Source organism: Culex pipiens, chromosome 3 (genome assembly GCF_016801865.2).
Source record: "Culex pipiens pallens isolate TS chromosome 3, TS_CPP_V2, whole genome shotgun sequence".
NCBI classification, from domain to species: Eukaryota; Metazoa; Arthropoda; class Insecta; order Diptera; family Culicidae; genus Culex; species Culex pipiens.
In genome coordinates this window covers 143,894,019-143,914,071 of record NC_068939.1, presented here as the reverse complement: position 1 = coordinate 143,914,071, position 20,053 = coordinate 143,894,019, and the positions used below count along the sequence as shown (strand labels likewise).

Here is a 20,053-nt window from a genome sequence, read left to right as displayed (position 1 = left end):
TTAAATATTTGTACACGCCAGGCGAATCGGGAATTTCCGGATTGATGTGTTGGTTCAACTGTTGGCTCTTGCTGATCAACAACGGCAAACAGACGATACACTTTCTCCTGTCCGGAACAATAATTACTATTCCTGTTGTGGAAAGGTTATAAAGTTGCTCGAAAAGTGGATATCAAAATTAAAACTCATAGACGTATTTTCACCAGCAGATAACGAACAAAGAAAAAGTAAACAGGCACAAATAAAGAGCAAAATAATGAAATAGTCTGGAGATCATTCGAAAGTTATGAACAATTGAAGTTCATGGTTTTAGTCAGCTGGATGCAGTAAAACTGATTGTTTTGTTTTTGTTAGATAAAACTCTTAAATTCAGTTTCTAAGAAACATCAATATAAATGATTGAGCCACGTATCCCTGTAGTAACACTTACACCTTTAGCGGTAGATCGTTTTTTTGCAATTGAATTTTAGAAGTTTTCAATTATGTATACGAGAAAGTCCAACACTACTTACATATGATTTGAGCAGTGTTTTTGAAATTTGTCTGCGTTGTGTAGGTGAAAGGATCGAAATTCTCTGTAGTGGTAAAATTATATTTCTTTAACTTTTGCTTCCAAACCGAATGCAAACTTGATGTTTGGAGAAAACATTCACATCGCAGGACGGACGCGTACCGAAAGAGTTCGTTGATATACGTGATTCCCAACAATCGAGTTCCAAACTGGTCCGGGTCGGTTGTCAGGCTAATTAAAAGTTGTCACACACTAACCACGCTGGCAGTAACCTACAGAGAGTACAATCCAATTTTCAGTACATCTCTCTCTCTGTCTGTGTCTCAGTCTATGGTGAGGAGGGCTCATATAGTTTGCCGGGTGTTGTGAAGGATTAAACATTTGTTGTTTGGAGTTCGGGGAGTCGGTTGTCACACGAAACAGGACGTGAAAGTTCCGGAGTGTGCGGTGTGAATCGGTTGCACGGTTAGGTGAATTAAATCACAAGGCAAGGATAACAATATTTGAGCGTGGCATCGCGCGCGTCACTCAGTGCATAGAATGAGAAGTTTGTGGCCGTTAATTATATTATTTGCGTATGGCGTTGCGATGATTGACGCAGGTCGTGGCAGAGGCGGCGGCGGCGGCGGTCCTCGGCCAAGTGTTGCGAGTGAGTGTTGATAAGCTGTCATAAGTTATAATTAGCTGGGGTTAGTCGGGATGGACAGCGAGTTAATTAAATTAGTTTTAAAAATATGTAATATTTGTTTTAAAATACCTCTTCCAGTATCAGCTGAATAGTGAAATTATAGTTATGAAGTGATTACTAATAATAATTTAATAAAGGGTCATCCGCAAACCACGTGGACACTCTCTGTTTTGAACTCGAATTACTGAAGTGGTCTTACTAATTCCTAATAAACTCATACGATATGCATGATGCACGGGGAGAGTGGGGAGACTTGATCCCTAGCCGGTATCTCGTCAGCATGTGGGTAATAAAATAGCTTTGTTCTAGAAAGTTGTGTGAAATTGACTCAAACTTATTGTGGAAAACAAAGAATAAAAAAATAAAATATGTTCGAATTAAGTTACACACATTTTTCTTTATACATGAATTGTTTGATAAACTTATCAACTAGAAAACCCTCACGCATTTGACGTTAAATTTATCGTCATACTAATTTTACAACCAATTATTAAAAAAAGTGCAATTAGGGAGACTTGATCCTTGCATTTTGACAGTCACTGGTCTTCTTTCTTTAGTGTTGTTGTAGATGACTTACTGTAGTTTGTACTGGTTTGTACCATGTTTAATTTTTTTTCATACTAAGCTTGTTGTATTATGAACGAAAACGATCAGGCTTTTTTGTGAAAAAATTGTAATCGATAGAAAATCATAAGAAATGCATAAGAAAGATTTCGCTTATGATTTCTTCAAAATGTATAAGGGGGATCAAGTTACCCTAACATTGCAGGTTTTATTTTTAACCGCTTGGCATGACTCGAAGAATTCATTGCCCATATCAACCAAACATAGATGGTTAAGGCTTTCAATTCATGCAAAAAGTTCATAAAGTTTAGTGAGAAATTAAGAGAGCTATGCTGCCGTTGTACGCATAATGGTCCCATGTTATTTTTTGACGATTTTGACATTTTTAAGTTAAGTTTGACGTATATTTAAAGAAAACACATTTAATCTGGTACACTCAACACCCGGTGGTTGGTCACTTTTTCGTTTGACACTTTTTTAGATTGTACCTCGTTGGTTGGTCAAAGTCAAACTAAAAAGTGACGAACTGTCACTTTTTACACGGCGCTCACGAACACAATCAAAACAAACGTTTGGTAGTGTTTGTGAACTCCGTGTAAAAGGGGTGTCAAACTAAAAAGTGACCCCGTTCGTTTGACAACAGTTGGTGTCAAACCATCGGGGTTTGAGTGTACTTTGTTCGGAAACTCAACACCAAGTCTGTTTGTCCCATTGTTAAACTTCTACGCATAATTGTCCCACCAAGTTTTTTCTTACACGGATTCATTGGTTTTACGAAGCATTATTATAAATAAGGGTGATAAACTGCTAACTGGGGCAATTAGGGACTTATAGGGCGAATAGAAACCCACGGGACAATTATGCGTACACAGAAAAAAATAATGTAAATTTGGAAGCTTTAATTTTGGAAGGTTGAATATTACCTCTTTTATGATGTAATTTTACCTCAATTTAGACTGAAAAAGTGACATTACACCAGAAAAGTGGTAAAATTACACATTTCCAGAGGTAAAATTACACCTTTTTTCTGACATTAAAGATGTACCCCTTCCCAGATGTAATATTACCATGATTTTTTTTTTCTGTGTAGAAACACAGAAATCGATCGAAAAATTTTAATCGCATTTTTCTCAGTTGTACTTTTTTGAACGTGGGACAATTAGGCGTAGAACGGCAGTATGTGCGATACAAAAAAGAGAGGATCAAGTCTCTTCACTTTCTCCTATATTGTTTAAAGTTTTCAGATTTTAATTATTGTCTTTTCACTAAACGGTTCTTGTTTTTCTTTTGCTAGAAACGTTTTTCACTATTGACGCCTTATGAGAGCTAGTGACCCAAAAATTTCCCCAAAATTTCCCAGGCTATCCTTAATCACTTTAACCCCGTTTCCCCTGCTCTATCCCCTTCGCCGTACAGTGTCGTACAACGCAAGCTGCATCAACCCGAACGACGAGGCCGGCCACTGTGTCCTGGTGCAGGAGTGCAAGCTCGTCCTGTCGGTGCTGCGAAAGGAAACTCTTACCAACGACGATGTGGCATTCCTGTACAGCAGTGAATGTGGCAAGCTGGAGGGCAAAAGTCTAGTCTGCTGTCCGAGCTATTCCATTGCCGGCAATCGCAGCCACAGCCAGCTCGACCCCGTTAACCGAGTGGATGAGGCGGGTCAGGGCCAGGGTCACGAGGTCACCGAGCAGGAATCTAAACCAGTGCAGGACCAGTGGAGTTTGCTGCCACAGCCTGGGGACTGTGGAATTCAACCGAGTTATCAACTATTTGGAGAGAACTTCACCAAACTGGACGAGCAGCCGTGGACGGCGCTGGTTCACTACGGCAATAAACGTAAGAATGGTTTGGCCATGATGTATAGAGGCTCATTGTGGGAGTGCACTTTTGGGTTGCAAAGCCCTCATTAGCTTCTCGGTCGTAAACGTGAATTTAAATTCGTCCGATGGGGGTGTTTGTTTCGTCCTTATATAGCGTACGAGTTCAGTTTCGAGTGTGGAGGTGCCCTCATCAGCTCACGTTACGTGCTCACCGCAGCCCATTGCGTTACCAACAGAACCATATGGAACAAGTACGTAGAAATGCAAAATTGACCGTCTCTGATCATGTTCTGATACTAAAATACTCTGACTGCTATATTAGGTAATAAATGCTGGCCAATCGATTTTTTTAGGTAAAATGTTGCGTAGAATTGTATGGTGTTACATTAATTTATATGATCTATTTAATAATGTATTTTTAAAGATATTTTAAATATAATTTTTATATTAGGGACCATCCATAAACCATGTGGACACTTTTTGGAAATCTCGAACCCCCCCCCCCCCTCATTCGTGGACAATTGTCCATACAACAAAATCTTTTTTATATGGAGCGTGGACAATCGCCATACCTCCCCCCCCCCTAAAGTGTCCACGTGGTTTATAGATGGTCCCTTACAAACTTTTTTACCGTTCACCGTTTTAAAAATAGTAAAAAGGTAAATTTTGGTCCAATATCCCTAGAATAGCTCTACTTTGGGCCCAAAAACATTAAATCCATGCCAAATTTTTAAATTTGGAGTGGTGTACCAATGCTCCACTAGGAAGATAAGGAAGTTTTTTCTGTACCGTTAAAAACTCTATATCTACAAAAAAACTAGATTTCAAGGTTAATATTTATGTAAAATCGATAAAAGAGATTGGCACTACCACAAACATCATTTTCTTACAATTAATTCATTGCTAAACCTTAGATTTATTTAAGCTTCTTTCAATAATTCTCTGAGATTCCCATACAAGTCCTAAATAACCGAGCAGTTCTCTATGGAATCGGTCTTTTATCTTTAATTTTAATTTTTGTATTCTTTAATCCGGCTGAAACTTTTTTGGTACCTTCGGTATACCCAAAGAAGCCATTTTGCATCATTCGTTTGCCCATAGGTAATTCTCTACCAACTCACACGAAATCGGAAAAGTTGCCCCGACCCCTCTTCAATTTGCGTAAAACTTTGCTCTAAGGGGTTATTTTGGTTCCTGATCACGAATCTGAGGTCCATTTTCCGATATTTCGTGACGGTGGGGCGGTGCGACCCCTTTCATTTTTTCTGGTTTTTTACTAAGACACGTTTTTTAGTGATTTGTAGCTGGCAACCGTGAAGAGATAGAAATTTGGTGTCAAAGGGACTTTTGTGTAAAATTTGACGCCCGATTTATGGCGTACTCAAAATTCCGAAGAAACGTATTTTTCATGAAAAAAGTTAAAAAATAGTTTTAAAATCGCTGCCATTTCTCGTTACTCATAAGACATGTTGTTACTCGTAAGACATGTTGTTTTATGGGAAAATCAATGTACTTTTTGAATCTTGAATAACCCAGAAGGGTAATTTTTTCATTTAGAACAGAATTTTTAATTTCAAAATTACGTGTTTTTCTAACATGGCAGGGTTACATTTTAGAGTGCAACAATGTTCTACAAAGTTGTAGAGCAGATATATAGACATAAGAGGTTTGCATGTATTCTTCACGAGTTATCAGAATTTTACAAAAAAGTTTTTTTGAAAAAGTTATGATTTTGACCAGTTTTTTTAATTTTTAACCCCAAAAACTCAATTGTGTTCTTCGAAAGTATTTTTTCGGAAAGTTCAGCTAATTTTGCATAAGAATGACCCCTTGGACGATTGTTGTGGCTTGTGAACTGCTTGTATGTGGGGATTTTTCGAAAATAAAAAAAAACAGACCGGATGCATTCACTCATCACAAAAAAAAATTTGTTGAAAAGAAAAATTCTGATTCTCAGCAAAAAAAGGTCCGATCTACAAAGTTAAAACATGAAACATTCGTGAAATTTTTCGATCTCTTCGAAAAAAATATTTTCAAAAATTTTTAATCAACATATTAAAAGGGCGTAATATTGAATGTTTGGTCTTTTTGAAATGTTAGTCTTGATTTAAAATTTATGGAAATATTTTTTTCGAAGAGAACTCAAAATTTCACGAGTGTTTCATGTTTTAACATTGTAAATCGGACCATTGGTTGCTTACATATCGACATTAGAAATGGTGGGTTGTTTGGGCGAGACTTAAAAAACATCAATTTTCTTGTTTTTAAACCTTTGCATGGTAATACACCATATTCTTGATTTACACAACGAAATGGGGGTGTTTAAATCGAGAATCGTTTAAAAAAAGAATGTCCATGACTTAAATTGAGAATATGACTTAAATTAAGAATATTTGGGATTTCGTAACTTTTCGGAGAATTTTCAAAATGTATCAATTGTATTTTGTTAAGAAATGTTATTTAAACATTTCATCATAGTTTTGGAACACCTGAGATGCTCAAGTCCATCCGAAACTTCCGGAAATGTTTTGCAACAGGCTTACCAAAGAAACAAGTAGAAACTTCAAGATTTTGACAACGGGTCCTACCCAGACTGCTTCAGTGAATGTGGTAGGCTACAGATCATTATTTTAACAACTTATTGGGATGATCTGGGTCATCCAAGAACTCCCTGGAGTTAAGATCTGTGGGTCTACCGCCGTAACAAGCAAGAAGTTGACAGTTATTGAAACCGGAACATATCCGCATAGCTTCAGTGAGTATGGTAGACTAGTTTGCTGATGTTTTGGGATGTTCTGGGACATCCAAGGACTCCCTGGAGTTAAGATCTGTGGGTCTACCGCCGTTAAAAGCAAGGGGTCGACGATTTTTGACGCCGGAACATATCCGCATAGCTTCAGTGAGTATGGTAGACTACATTTTTGGGGTGTTGCGATGTGTTTGGATGTCCTGGGTCATCCAAAGACTTCCTAGAGTTAAGATCTATGAATCTACCACCGTAACAAGCAAGAATTCGATGGTTTTTGACCCCGGAATATATCCGCATAGCTTAGTATGGTAGTTTCTATGAATTTTCTACTTGTTTCTTTGGTAAATATTTTTTTCAAAAGTTGGCAAACAGGGCACTATTTTTAAAAAATCAATAACTGTGACAATTTTGAAAAAAGTTACATAAAAATGGCTATAACTTGAAAACGGTGCACTTTATCAAAATTTCACTAGAGAACTTTTTGATTGCAAATTCAATTTTACATCGAAAAATGAAAATGAAAAAAAATTGCGACCAATATTTCGATTTTTTTTTTTAAATTGTATTGATTCAAAAAATCATAACTCGGTCAAAGATTTTTTGCCCATTCTGGAAATTTCTGAAAAGTTGGCATTTGATGTCTTCTAAAAATAAAAAAAATAAAAATAGTGTTTTTTTTGCAACTCATGTTTTAGTGACAAAAAGTGAAATTAAAAATCACCAAAACATTTTTACCGTGTATCATTTTTTTTTCAGTGTAGTCCATATCGATACGTACAAATTTGCCGAGGACACCAAATCGATCAAAGAATTCCTTCAAAAGATACAGATTTTTGAATTTTCACATATCATTTTTGTATGGACAGCTGCCAAATTTGTACGGAAAATTATATGGTTAAACTTATGATGCAAAATGGCTTTTTTGGGCATACCGAAGGCACCAAAAAAGTTTATTTATTTATTTTTTAATTGTTTCATTTTTTTGGTCCTATTGATTTTAGCGCATTTTGAAAAATTTGCCTTCAAGAAATTTTGTTATATAAATCAAACAAGTTAAAGTATCAAATTTAATATACATGGACTCTTGACAAGGGTGTTTCCTGAACATTTTTTGTTTCATCTAAAATGCATTCGTGTCAGTTGTGCTAGCTTGTAAAAATAGTGTTTTTGCAATTCCATCGTGAAACTACTTACTTTTCCTGTCATTCTTGAACGACGAAATAGCCTACTTTTCTGTACCAAAAATAACAGAATCGAATAGCAACACTTTTCCAAATAAATGCTGAAAAGTTCTACTTTTCAGCACTCAAATGGGTGCTGAAAAGTTGAACTTTTCAGAACTTGTTTCGAAAAGTAACACTTTTCAACATTTTTATGATTTAAATGATTTATTGACAAAAAACATGAAAATTTGACATAAAATTTCACTCATTGTGTGTTTTTTGGAATTGCAAAAAATGTTGTATGGAACTCGTTGCAAAACTTGATTTTTCAGCACTCTTCGTATTTATCCAACTCGGTGAACCTCGTTTGATAAATGTACGACTCGTGCTGAAAAAATCCTCTTTTTGCAACTTGTTGCATAAACTACTATTAATTATTTTTTCCAAAAATAGCCCATTTTTGTTTACATTTTGGTTTGTAAAAACGCTCATACTCCATCAATGTGGATGAAATTTGGTCAGAAGTTAGTTTATAAATTTCCTAAACATTTGCAAAAAGAAGCAGTTGAAAATATTGTCACATATCCGAGGAATTCGATCTCAAATTTTAGTGCGCTGGTGCTACCATTGACGTTAGAGGGTTTCATTTTTACTTAAATTTTCAATGTTGAGATAACAACATTTTGGGGTTTGCTAGTAAGTATTTGATTTCTTTTTTTTTCAAAATTTGTAGGCAGTTAGATTCACAATCCAATGGTTGGAATCCCGGGATGGATGGAAGCTTCGGTGTCAACAGAAGTTTGCAATTGCCTCAACAATCAAGCCTTTGGGCACCTAGTTTTAAGTAGGAATCTCGCAATTGAGAATGCCAATGCAATGCTGTAGAGCGAACAATTGGATCCTGCTCTAAAAATGAACTTTTTATTAAAAGCTCGAAGACCCACCTTCATATATACATACATATCGACTCAGAATCGAAAACTGAACAAATGCCTGTGTGTGTGTATGTGTGTGTGTGTATGTATGTATGTGACCAAAATTCTCACTGAGTTTTCTCAGCACTGGCTGAACCGATTTTGACCAAACCAGTTGCATTCGACTTGATTTAGGGTCCCATACATCGCTATTGAATTGTTTGAAGTTTCGATAACTAGTTCAAAAGTTATGTATAAAAATGTGTTTTCACATATATCCGGATCTCATTTATATGCATGTAAACGATGTCCGGATCCATCATCCGACCCATAGTTGGTTAGGTAATCGAGAGACCTTTCCAATGAGTCTACAACATTGAAGATCTGGCAACCGTGTCTCGAGTTATGACGACTTAAGTGATATTTGTGTACTTTTTTGAAGCCGGATCTCAATTAAATGTATGCAAACGATGTCCGGATCCACCATCCGACCCATAGTTGATTAGGTAATCGAGAGACCTTTCCAACGAGTTCACAACATTGAAGATCTGGCAACCCTGCTTCGAGTTATGACCACTTAAGTTATATCTGTGTGCTTATTTTTCTGGATCTAAAAAAATAGCTGAAATATGTGTCCAAACCACTAATATTACCCATTGTTGGTAAAAAGTGAGGAAGGCATCAACCACATAGGTGGATTAAGTTAGTTTTTTAAAGAGAATTTAACATTTGACCCTGACTAATGCCACATTTCCAATTCAAGTTCCAAAACGTTAAAAGTTTGAAATATCGGTTACCACGGTTTTCAAAGGGATGCACTATTTCAAAGAACATATGAACACCATTTTGTGTTAGTTTATCATTATGGACTCCGTTATCTTTTTTTCTCAAGACCGTTTATTGTGGATGAACTTCTAAACAAATAAAGATACTTGTATGGAAAATCTAGTGGTACAATATGGCGATAGTTTCAAGAAATACTGCAAATTAAAAAAAAAATGTTTAATGAAATTAGATTTTTATGCGAAAAGCCTGTAAATTGGTAAATAGATTAGAACAAATCTTTTGCTACTTTCTATTCTTTGCAGACTGACGGTGCGCCTCGGCGAGTGGGACACTGAATCGACGGTGGATTGCATCTCCATCGGAGACTTTAGCGAGTTCTACTGCGCCGATCCGGCCATAGACGTGGCCGTCGAAAGCGTGCATGTCCACGAGCAGTACGCCCGCCATCATCGTCCGCAGCTGAACGACATTGCACTGCTTCGGTTGGTGGAACCCGTCGCCACGAGTTCGTGGGTTCGTCCGGTGTGCCTGCCGGAACGGGCCGTGGTGGCCAAGGGCGACGACCAGGTGTTAACGCTGGCCGGATGGGGGAACAATGGGTGTGGTGAGTTGGTCATGAATTTTGGGTTGGTATAAAAAAGATATTAAAGTTGTGTTCTACTTCAGGTAACACTAGCCGTTACAAGGTTCGATCCAAGTTAAACGCGCTTAGCCAGGAGCAGTGCAAGGGCAATCTTCCGGCAGGCTTTCGGAGGGCCAACGAGTACCTCTGTACGGTTCCGGTCAACGAGGGTGACAAATGCCACGCGGATTCCGGTGGAGCCGTGACCAGTACACGGCAAGTTGCGGGCGTTGGAGTAGTACACGAGCTGGCTGGAATCCTGAACCATATGAAGGAGTGCCAAGCCAGCAAGCCAATTGGCATTTTCACCAACGTGGGACAGCACACCGAGTGGATTGTGAGCAAATTGGAACAATAGTGAGGGCAAATGTTAAACACATATATTTCGAATAAAATCTGAACAGATCAACCACTGCTTGTTAATATTCAGCCATCCTAATTAGTGCGAAACGCTTTTCACCAGAAAATCCCCATCCATAAAATAAAAACTGTGAAACGAGCGTAAAATATCGGTTATTGTGTCACCAATCAAAAGGGCAATACCGGCTATCCCGTCGTTACGGTCTCCAATGTCGTTATTCATCTGCTTTTAATTATTTCAGCAACGCTACATTGTGCCTCATTAAACTTTTGGTCCCACGGTGTTGACCCTTTTATGTTTTTTCCCGTCAGTTGGGCGTTTCTGAGAAAGGGTTTGATCAGTGACGCAAATCACTTTTGCAATCGGTCTGGTGGCTTTGAATATTTTTTCGCTATTTGAGACATTGTCCGAAATTTATTTTTGAGCTGATAGGTGTGAACTCACAGGTTTAATTGTTATTTTTAAGAAATTTGCATGAGTCATTAAGTTCAATGGAAAGCAAGGCTTATTTCCATTCAATAGCAGCATGGACATATGAGCAATTCTCTACCAAAACCGGAATTGGATTTTATTTGTATTTTTTTATTTGGCTCAAACTTTGTGGGGGCCTTCCCTATGACCAAATAAGCTATTTTGCGTCATTGGTTCACCCATACAAGTCTCCATACAATTGTGGCTGCTGTCCATACAAAAATGGTATGTAAATATTCAAATAGCTGTAACTTTTTAGTGAATTTTCTGATCAATTTGGTGTCTTCGGCAAAGTTGTAGGTATTGTTGAGGACTTTTGAGAAAAAAATAGGTACACGGAAAAAAATTGCAGATTTTTTAATCAGCTTTTTTTCACTAAAACTCAATTTCCCAAAATACGTATTTTTTGATTTTCGTGATTTTTTTATATGTTTTAGGGGACAAAATCCGCAAATTTTGAGCCATAGAGAAACATGGTCAAATTTTCCAATCTTTTCGAAAAAAATATTTTTTATTTTTTTTAAATCAAGACTAGCATTTGAAATGGGCGTAATATTCAATGTTTGGTCCTTTTAAAATGCTAGTCTTGATTTTATTGATATTTTTTTCGAAGAGATCGAAAAATTTCACAATATTTTCATGTATTAACATTGAAAATCGGACCATCAGTTGCTGAGATATCGACATTAGAAAATGGTGGGTTGTTTTGGTGAGATTTAGAAAACTTCAATTTTCGTGTTTCTTTTTCTTAAAGCGGCTCTATCTCAGCAACCCGAGGTCCAATCTTCAATGTTACTAATGATTCAAAAGTTGCGGATTTTTGTCCCCTAAAACATATCAAAAAATCTCGAAAATCAAAAAATACGTATTTTGGGAAATTGAGTTTTATTGAAAAAAAGTTGATAAAAAAATCTTCAAATTTTTTTTCCGTGTACCTATTCATTTCTCAAAAGTTCTCAACAATACCTACAACTTTGCCGAAGACACCAAATTGACCAGAAAATTCACTCAATAGTTACAGTTGTTTGAATATTTACATACCATTTATGTATGGACAGCAGCCAAAATTGTATGGAGACTTGTATGGGTGAACCAATGACAAAAAATAGCTTATTTGGTCATAGGGAAGGCCCCCACAAAGTTTGAGTCAAATAAAAAAATACAAAAAATAAAAATGGTCGAAATCGGCCGATTTCGACCAGAGTTGCTCATATCTTAATTCTATAGATTTTTACCAACACTCGGAATTACCTATATATCATTCTTAAAATTATCTTTATAAAGACACTATTCATGATATCATTTTGATTAATTCTGATGATCAAATCAATACTTTGCGAGCTTAACATCAAACTTGAGTTTTTGCTAATTGATTCAGCTTCCTAATAGGTAGGTGAATTATTTAGTTTTGAAGAAGTAAGGTAGCTTTAAATAAGTGTTTATTTATCTACAGATTTTAATGGTCGATCATGATGCTAAGGGTAACCTTTACCCTATAGTTCTTAAGATTTAATTAGAAAAAAATACAAAAAATCCAAAAACGCAGTATTTCCCCACATTTAACGACTCGTGCGTGTGTGTTTGTTTTCTGATCGCTCAAGTCCCATCATTTCACGACTAAACTGGTTTGCAAAGTGAGTGCCCTCTCTCGGATCGGGAAATATCCAATCTCTGTGGATGTATGTGTGTTAGCACACCTACAGGTGTGCAAACTGGTTGTTGTGCTTTTGTTTTGTTCAGATCATTCGCGTCAACGACGCCGGGTGACGATCAGTGCCACGGTCAGTATTAGCAGGGCATTGGCAAAGAGGAAACCGATCTGCTCGATCGTGTCCAGGAATGGCAAACGTCGTTTTGGTTCTGGTTGCAGCCGCCCTAACCGGCTTCTTGCAGGGTTCCAGTACCGTACTGGCACAGTGTGAGTATCTTCTTGAGGAGGTTGTTGAATTGCATCGGTGATTGAGAAGATGATTGGTTTTTCCAGATTGGTCCAGCTGCAAGACGCCTGTCAATGAAGTCGGATCGTGCGTCCTGGTAGCGGAATGCAACTTTATTCGTCAGGTGCTTCAGAAACCTATTCTGGGCCAGAATGATATCCGATTCATCGAGGCTAGCCGATGTGGTATCAAGGACAAGAAGGCTTTGGTGTGCTGTACCAAGCCTTCGGGATCTCCGCCAGCGGGCTCGTCTCCTCCGGTTGCTCAACCGGTTACATCTCGGATCGACCAAGCCCCCTCAAACGTGGACAAACGCAGTTTATTGCCCAAATCTCCCGTATGTGGTGTTCAGTACAGTGACCGGATTGTGGGTGGAGAGCGGACCAAAATTGACGAATATCCCTGGACGGCACGTGTTCAGCACTTTGATAATCGCTGTTAGTAGCTGTCCTACGAGGTAACAGGCGTGCTAATTGGTAATGCTAATCGGCGGTTCTTCTATTTAAACACTGCTAGATGGGGAGACTAAATTCCACTGTGGAGGATCGCTGATCAACGAGCTTTATGTGCTGACCGCGGCCCATTGCGTCTCGGGGATTCCCCGCCACTGGACTGTGTGAGTTTCGATTGGTTGTTATGCAAATTCCCTGACATAATTTCTACCTCAAGAGTGGGTGATCCTCACTCTTTGTGCAGAAACCTGTTTCAAAAAAATATTATAAAAATCTCATTCCAAATTCCCAGTAACGCCGTTCGCCTGGGCGAGTGGAACACCGCCACCGATCCGGACTGTGGCGAGGATCCGGACGACTGCTACGACCGAGTGCAGGATATCGACGTGGCAAAGATCGTCCAGCACGAGAACTTCATCAACACTAAAACCGAGGTGCATAATGATATTGCGCTGTTGCGTTTGGCCCGGAAGGTCGTCTACTCGGATACGGTGGTTCCGATCTGCTTGCCGTTGGATGGCAGCTTTGCCAGCAGGCCGTACGATTCGCTGAAAATGTTCGTGGCCGGCTGGGGACAGACGGAAGATGGTGAGTGTAGGGGTTGGACAAATGGCATCAGGACAGACAAAATTGTTGTAAAAATTCATAATTTTTGAAATATGAACCATTTTTGAATTGGCTCCGCCCTAAAATTTTAAAGTTTTTTTCTGCGCAATTTTTTTTTTTTTAACGTCACTGACGTGTAGTCCAAATCCTTTTGCAAATTTTGATATTTTGTTTCTCAAAAACTTTACACGTAACCTTATCGAAAAGGTATTTTGATTTCCGTTTTTCTCACCATACTTGTTTTACATATGGGACATTTTTTGAACATGGGCAGTAGGGGAGAGTGGGGAGACTTGATCCCCTTTTTTTGTATCGCACATAACTCTGTCAATTTCTCACAAAACTATAAACTTTTTGCATGAATTGAAAGCTTAAACATTCATCTGTGTTTGGCTAATAAGGATATTTCATCAGATGAACTCTTCGAATCATGCCAAGCGTTTTAAAAAAATATTTTAAACCGGCATTTTAAAAATGTTAGGGGTAACTTGATCCCCCTTTCAACATTTTGAAGAAATCTTAAGCAAAATGTTTCTTATTCATCCAAACTTTTAATTTTCTATAAGTTACAGCAATTTCACATAAAACCTGTACGTTTGTGTTCAAAATATAACAAGTTTATTATGTTAAATATTTAAAAACTTAAAATATTATTTTTTAGACCAAAATTAAGCATGTTTACAAAAGCTGCAAATTTTTGTTTACGAAACTTTTGAAAAATGGTTCAAACTGCAGTAAGTTATGTACAACTATACTAAAGGAAACTATGTATGAAAACCCAGCTCAATTAATTAATCTTGAGGCTGATTCCAGTGACTGTAAAAATGCAGGGATCAAGTCTCCCTAAACGCACTTTTTTAAACAATTGATTGTAAAAATAGTATGACGATAAATTTAACATCAAATGCGTAAGGGTTTTGGAGTTGATAAGTTTATCAAACAATTCATGTGTAAAACATATTTTTTTGAATAATTTTTGAGTGTTTTCTATACATATCAATACAAAGAAAAAAAAATCTCTTGGATGTTTTTTGCAGCTCGTTTTAGAAAAATGTGTGTAACTGAATCTAAACATTTTTTAATTTTTTTCTTTGTTTTCTACAATGAGTTTTAGTTAATTTCGCACAACTTTCTAGAACAAAGCTAATTTTTTTACCCACATGCTGACGAGATACAGGCTTGGGATCAAGTGTCCCCGGGGATCAAGTCTCCCCACTCTCCCCTACACCAGTAAAATTAAATTAAACGTTGAACCTCCATTTAATAAAAAATAGCGTTTTTGAGAACAGATATTTGTGATATAAGTTATATAACTATATAACTAATAGTTTTTCTTCAATTCCAGCTAGCGGAAGCCAGTTCAAGCTGTACGTCGCGCTAAAGGGCGTCCCGGTGGAGCGTTGTCGGGCCGAATTCCCAACGGCACGCATCGACGACCGGCAGATCTGTGCCGGTGGTGAGGCCGGCAAGGATTCCTGCAAGGGAGACTCGGGCGGACCGTTGATGGATCTGGTCCTGTCCCAGGGGCAGGCCGTTTACTATCTGGCCGGGGTGGTCAGCTTTGGCAAGCAGTGTGGATTGGCGGGCGTCCCGGGGGTGTACACAAAGGTGAACCGGTTTGGCGACTGGATTCTGAACCATTTGGAGCCGTGAGATTGAGATTTGAACTGAGAGCGACGAATAAAGGGGAACCTTTTTATTTTATTTCAAAATGTCTGTGTATTTCCTTCTGTCCGGGTGATATCTTAACAATGAAAAAGTCCTACCGTTACATCTATTCTTCTATATTTTCCAGAATCCAGTCAATATATTTGCTGATTCTGGTGTAGACTCCGGGAACGTTTTCGGTTCCGCACTTTTCCGTTCCGAAGCTTACGATACCCTTAAGGAACCACGCTACCTTTCCTCCGACGCGTTCCGTCTTCATAAGTGGTCCTCCGGAGTCACCGCGGCAGGAGTCCTGCCCTTTGACTCCGCCGGCGCACAGCTGTGTTTCGATGATGTCCACGTTGACCGAGCTGAACGCTTCACCGCATCGGTCATTGTTCCAGCTGGGGACTTCCAGGTACATCTTGTACCTACTCGCTGTCTTATTTTCCGTTTGTCCCCATCCGGCGACCGTCATTTTAAGTCCTTCGACGTCTAGTTTTTTAAGGTCTTCCGTGGTTGGTAGACAGATGGGTTGGATGAACGAAGTGTACTCAACCGGTTGCATCAACCGGATCAGCGCCAAATCGTTGTAATCGGCACCATTCTCTTGGAAGTAGTCCTCGTGAACGTAGTAAGACGACACCAAAACGTCACGCACCGAGTCGGCACAATCCTCCTCGTCGTGGTAACTGCACTCTGGATCTTGTTGGGAGTCGTATTCACCCAGACGAATCTTGTACACCGTCCAAGAAGACGGCACACTCTGGATGCAGTGAGCTGCCGTGAGCACGTAACGCTCGTTGATGAGGACACCACCGCAGTGGAAACCGAATCGTTTGTTTGCTGTGGAACAACCATAACAGTTCATCTTCCGCGTAATCAACTTTATTAATCAACGCGCAACGCTGACCTTGAACTGATCATCGTGGTTTGATAGTCCTGCCGTTGAACACGGACAGAATACTCACACTTGTAGTACTGAATTCTCGCCAGCCACGGGTACTCGTCCAGCTGAGCAATGCTACCACCCACGATTCGGTTGTCGGACGTTTGGCCGCACGTTCCCAGGGCAGGCAGACTGGCCGGCGCGCTGAACCGGGCCTTCAACATGCCTGGCAACGGACAGCAAACCATCCGGGCTGCGTCCAGCATACCACAGTTTGAGTTCTTGATGTAGTTCCGCTCACTGTCGGTGTAATTTTTGCGCATTAACAGGGCACTGATCGCGGAGCATGACTTCAGCGGAACGCAGAGTCCCTTGACCCCGGCGCCATCCGTGCACGATTCGTACAGCTCAACTGTGGACCGGATACAATTCGTTAAACCTCACCATACCCATAAACCACTACCCCAAAAGTTACCTGCTTGGCAAGCAGCGATCCCAACGAGGAGCACCGTCAAAAGACACCGATTAACCGCCATTCCGTCCAGAATCCCCGCGCACTCACTACTGATACGGCGACTCGATAGACTCGATCGTGAAATGTTATACAAAACGCCGCGGCATCCGTATAGCCTTCAAGGGGTGTGCAGTGGTATTGGGACGACCTGTACCAATACGCACAAATCTCAAACGCGAAACAGGTCTCAGTTTCTTTGCTGGAAGCATCGCGATTCGGGAGATGAAAAATCCCCTCCCGAGCGAACAGACGAAAACAGGTCCGAGGTGTGTTAGTAGACAACGGCGCAGTCGCGAGATGAACAGTTAGGTTGGGCACTAATCGAGATAAGAAGATTCGGGCTAGAACTGTGTGAACTGTGTGGCCTAAATAAATGACGGTTTGATAACCGTGACACTGAACTTTGGAGTTCACGGTGTCAGTAGGGGATGCAGAATTTCAGTTCTATTTGATCGTAAACAATTTTTGGTATAAACGAACACCATTTGCGTGCAAATACCAGTTGTAATATGCTAAATCTTAGGCATAATGAGGAAGTGATATTATTTCCACTCCTGCAAACTGCACTCACCATAATGCTTTTTATTACATGATTTTAATTAACAACGTTTCCTAGAAGCCGTATTCGAACGTTCTGATTCTGATGAGTCAATATTCGATTAATTTGACTATTTTTTCAAAACTTTATCATGTTGCATTTCATTCTCTTAAGAGTTGAAAAATATGGCTTCCAACTAAAGCGTCCAATTGCCCGGGGTAACAAAATTCCCGGGAAACGGGAAATTTTCAACAAATTTCCCGGGAAAGCCCGGGAAATTTGAAATTTATCGAAAACTGTTCTGATCCCGGTTTTGATTAATATTTTGCAACAAAATTGTATAGAATAGCAACTATATGGTCAATATAACTTTAGGTTCAATGCTTGCTTCTAAAAAAACTTACAACTTCTAGAAAATATAAAAATTTTCAAAATATATAAGCTGTGTTGCAATGAGTTCAAAATATGAAAAAAGTAATGATAAGTATTTTGTTTAGAAACTAGGTATTATTTTTGCAATCACAGTGTTTGGAAAGTGAGTAAAATGAATCCATGCTCCAAAACGATAAAATTGAACACGTCGCTGTGACCAGTTTGAGAGAATATGAAAGAAAAGAAAAAAATCATACAGCAAATATGTTTTTCATGGCAAAACATTAAAATGAAAAAAATTATATAGAAAATATGTTTTTCATGGTAAATATTTTATCCAGAACAAATCTTACTGGGTTGAGCTCATGAATAAATAGTTAAGACCTGAATTTACCTTAAAAATCCGCTATTCACTTGAAATACCATTTATATGTAATCACAACTCAAAGTTTTCAAATTCATATTTAAACCTCTTACGCCCTTGGTAGCTCTAGTGCTCTATAAATTTTCAACTTTTAACTGTAATTTATCAAACATTTTTAAACAAATTAATCTTATTCTTCTAAAAAAAACCTCTTCGAGACATTTTATGATACCAATTCATTTTTTTCCCAATTTGTTCATGGCAGACAAAACGTAAAAAAACTCAATTTTGATCTAGGCGGGAAGAGATGCCCTATTTTCAAATGATATAACAATAATTTTTGTTTAAAAAGCTTATTTTCATAAATCTTATCGTTATTCCATAAATCTTGTCGTTATTTTTGTTGCCCAACAAATAAACTAATCCCAGTTGTGAATGCTTCAGAAATTAATATCATCTGAAATTAATCTTGACATAAAATATTCAGACGAACTGATAAGTTCAATAAGAACAGTGAATTGAATTCAACAGAATAAAATTGAGTTTTTTCATTATTTTTTCTAAATGTTAAAAAAAACAACCAAAAAGTTAAGAAAATGTATACTTCCACTTGAATTTCGGGAAAAGGGAAATTTTTTTTCGGGAAATCCCGGGAATTCTCGGGATTTTTTTTCCCGGGACGGGAAGTTTTTTCCCGGGACAGGAAATTGGACGCTCTACTACCAACTGTACGAATTTTATTAATATTCTTTTCCAAATAAGATAATGAAAAGTGACTTTCCCCATAAAAAAGTCGTTTGAATATAAGCAATTCTCCTCTAATTCCGAAAATGGATTTTGTTTGCATTTTGTTATTTGGCTAAAATTATTTCCGGGCCTTTCGTATGACCAAAGAACCTATTTTGTATCATTGCTTCAGCCATACAAGTCTCCATATAATTATAGCAGCTGTCCATAGTGTTTATACAAAGATAGTACGTTAATATTCGAAAATCTGCAACTTTTAAAGTAATTTCGATTTGGTGTCTTCGGCAAAGTTGTGGGTATTAATGATTTAATTTGGTCAACATTTTCAAATATTTCAAAAGAATTTGAATAAAATTGTGCATCCTGAATCACGAAATTTTCCACAATTTTAAGTTTTTTCCCTACAGTGTATATACATTTAAAAAAAAAATTAATCAACTGGGTTAAAATTGTTAGTCTAAATGCCAAAATTTAGTCCAACTCCGGAAGCCATATCTCAAAAACGGTGCACTTTATAAATATTTCTGCAAAGTCGATTACAAATTCGATTTTACAATAAAAACTGTTGTCAACAATATTTTTTTCCAAAAAATATAACTCGGCGGCAAAATGTGTGATCATACTTCTGTATGGCTCAAATGCAGGGATGGAATAATCGCAAAAAAAAAACATTTTTGGTTGCGAACTTTCTTCTACCTGCGAAAGAGATTGGGGCGAAACACACAAAAGAAAACCGCGATTTTTTTGTGGATGTCCTGGTTAGCACCACTTAACATCAATTATTTCGTTTTGTTTAAACACATTGCCCATTAGTTTTTTGAGATTTCTTTTACCGATCTTTCGTGCGTTAGAGAGGAGAGCCATGTTCGTTTCCGATTTTTTCTCTTGATGAGTGTCAAAAGATTTTCTTTTGATGATGAGCAGTGTTGCAAATGAGTGATAGAAAAGCTATCAATTGATAATGCACCAAAAACATCCGAGGGTATAGCGGCCGTCACTATAGCTTGTGAGATCTCTTCATGTGCCTCGTGATTGCCAGCGATGTCATTCTCTCTCTCTATCCCTCTTCCCCTTTTCCTCGACTATGCGCTCTCACCGCTGAGTCTCTCAATCTCTCCGAAAACTGCAATAAGAGAACGCGAGATGGCGATTAGGAGCCGACCACGCATGACGTCCCGTTAAACTGCGTTAGCGAAATTGGTTTTGTGGCGGCTTTTGTGGTTAAACGCTGTTGCGGTAGCATGATCGTGGAAGCGGGAATGAGAGCGAAAAGGAAAATGTCAATCGCGAGTGTGTAAACACGAAAACGTGTTCGGCTATTTTCGGCGCTGAGAG

The 20,053-nt window shown here is 38.4% G+C and overlaps 2 protein-coding genes across 2 annotated transcripts; one reads left to right on the top strand and one right to left on the bottom strand.

Moving 5' to 3' along the window:
• Nucleotides 1-634: 634 nt before the first annotated feature.
• On the top strand, nt 635-15,369 carry LOC120415950 (uncharacterized). Its single transcript, XM_052709986.1, has 11 exons — nt 635-1,160; nt 3,180-3,602; nt 3,741-3,837; nt 9,501-9,802; nt 9,865-10,177; nt 12,031-12,041; nt 12,424-12,570; nt 12,637-13,026; nt 13,106-13,205; nt 13,334-13,629; nt 14,993-15,369. Exons 1-11 carry the CDS (start codon nt 1,052-1,054, stop codon nt 15,298-15,300), a joined length of 2,496 nt encoding a protein of 831 aa, XP_052565946.1. The 5' UTR covers nt 635-1,051; the 3' UTR covers nt 15,301-15,369.
• Nucleotides 15,370-15,415: 46 nt separating this feature from the next.
• On the bottom strand, nt 15,416-16,818 carry LOC120415922 (CLIP domain-containing serine protease B4-like). The gene is made up of 3 exons (XM_039577567.2): nt 16,659-16,818; nt 16,266-16,595; nt 15,416-16,140 (listed from the first exon to the last, which is right to left on the bottom strand). Exons 1-3 carry the CDS (start codon nt 16,717-16,719, stop codon nt 15,422-15,424), a joined length of 1,110 nt encoding a protein of 369 aa, XP_039433501.1. The 5' UTR covers nt 16,720-16,818; the 3' UTR covers nt 15,416-15,421.
• Nucleotides 16,819-20,053: the final 3,235 nt, after the last annotated feature.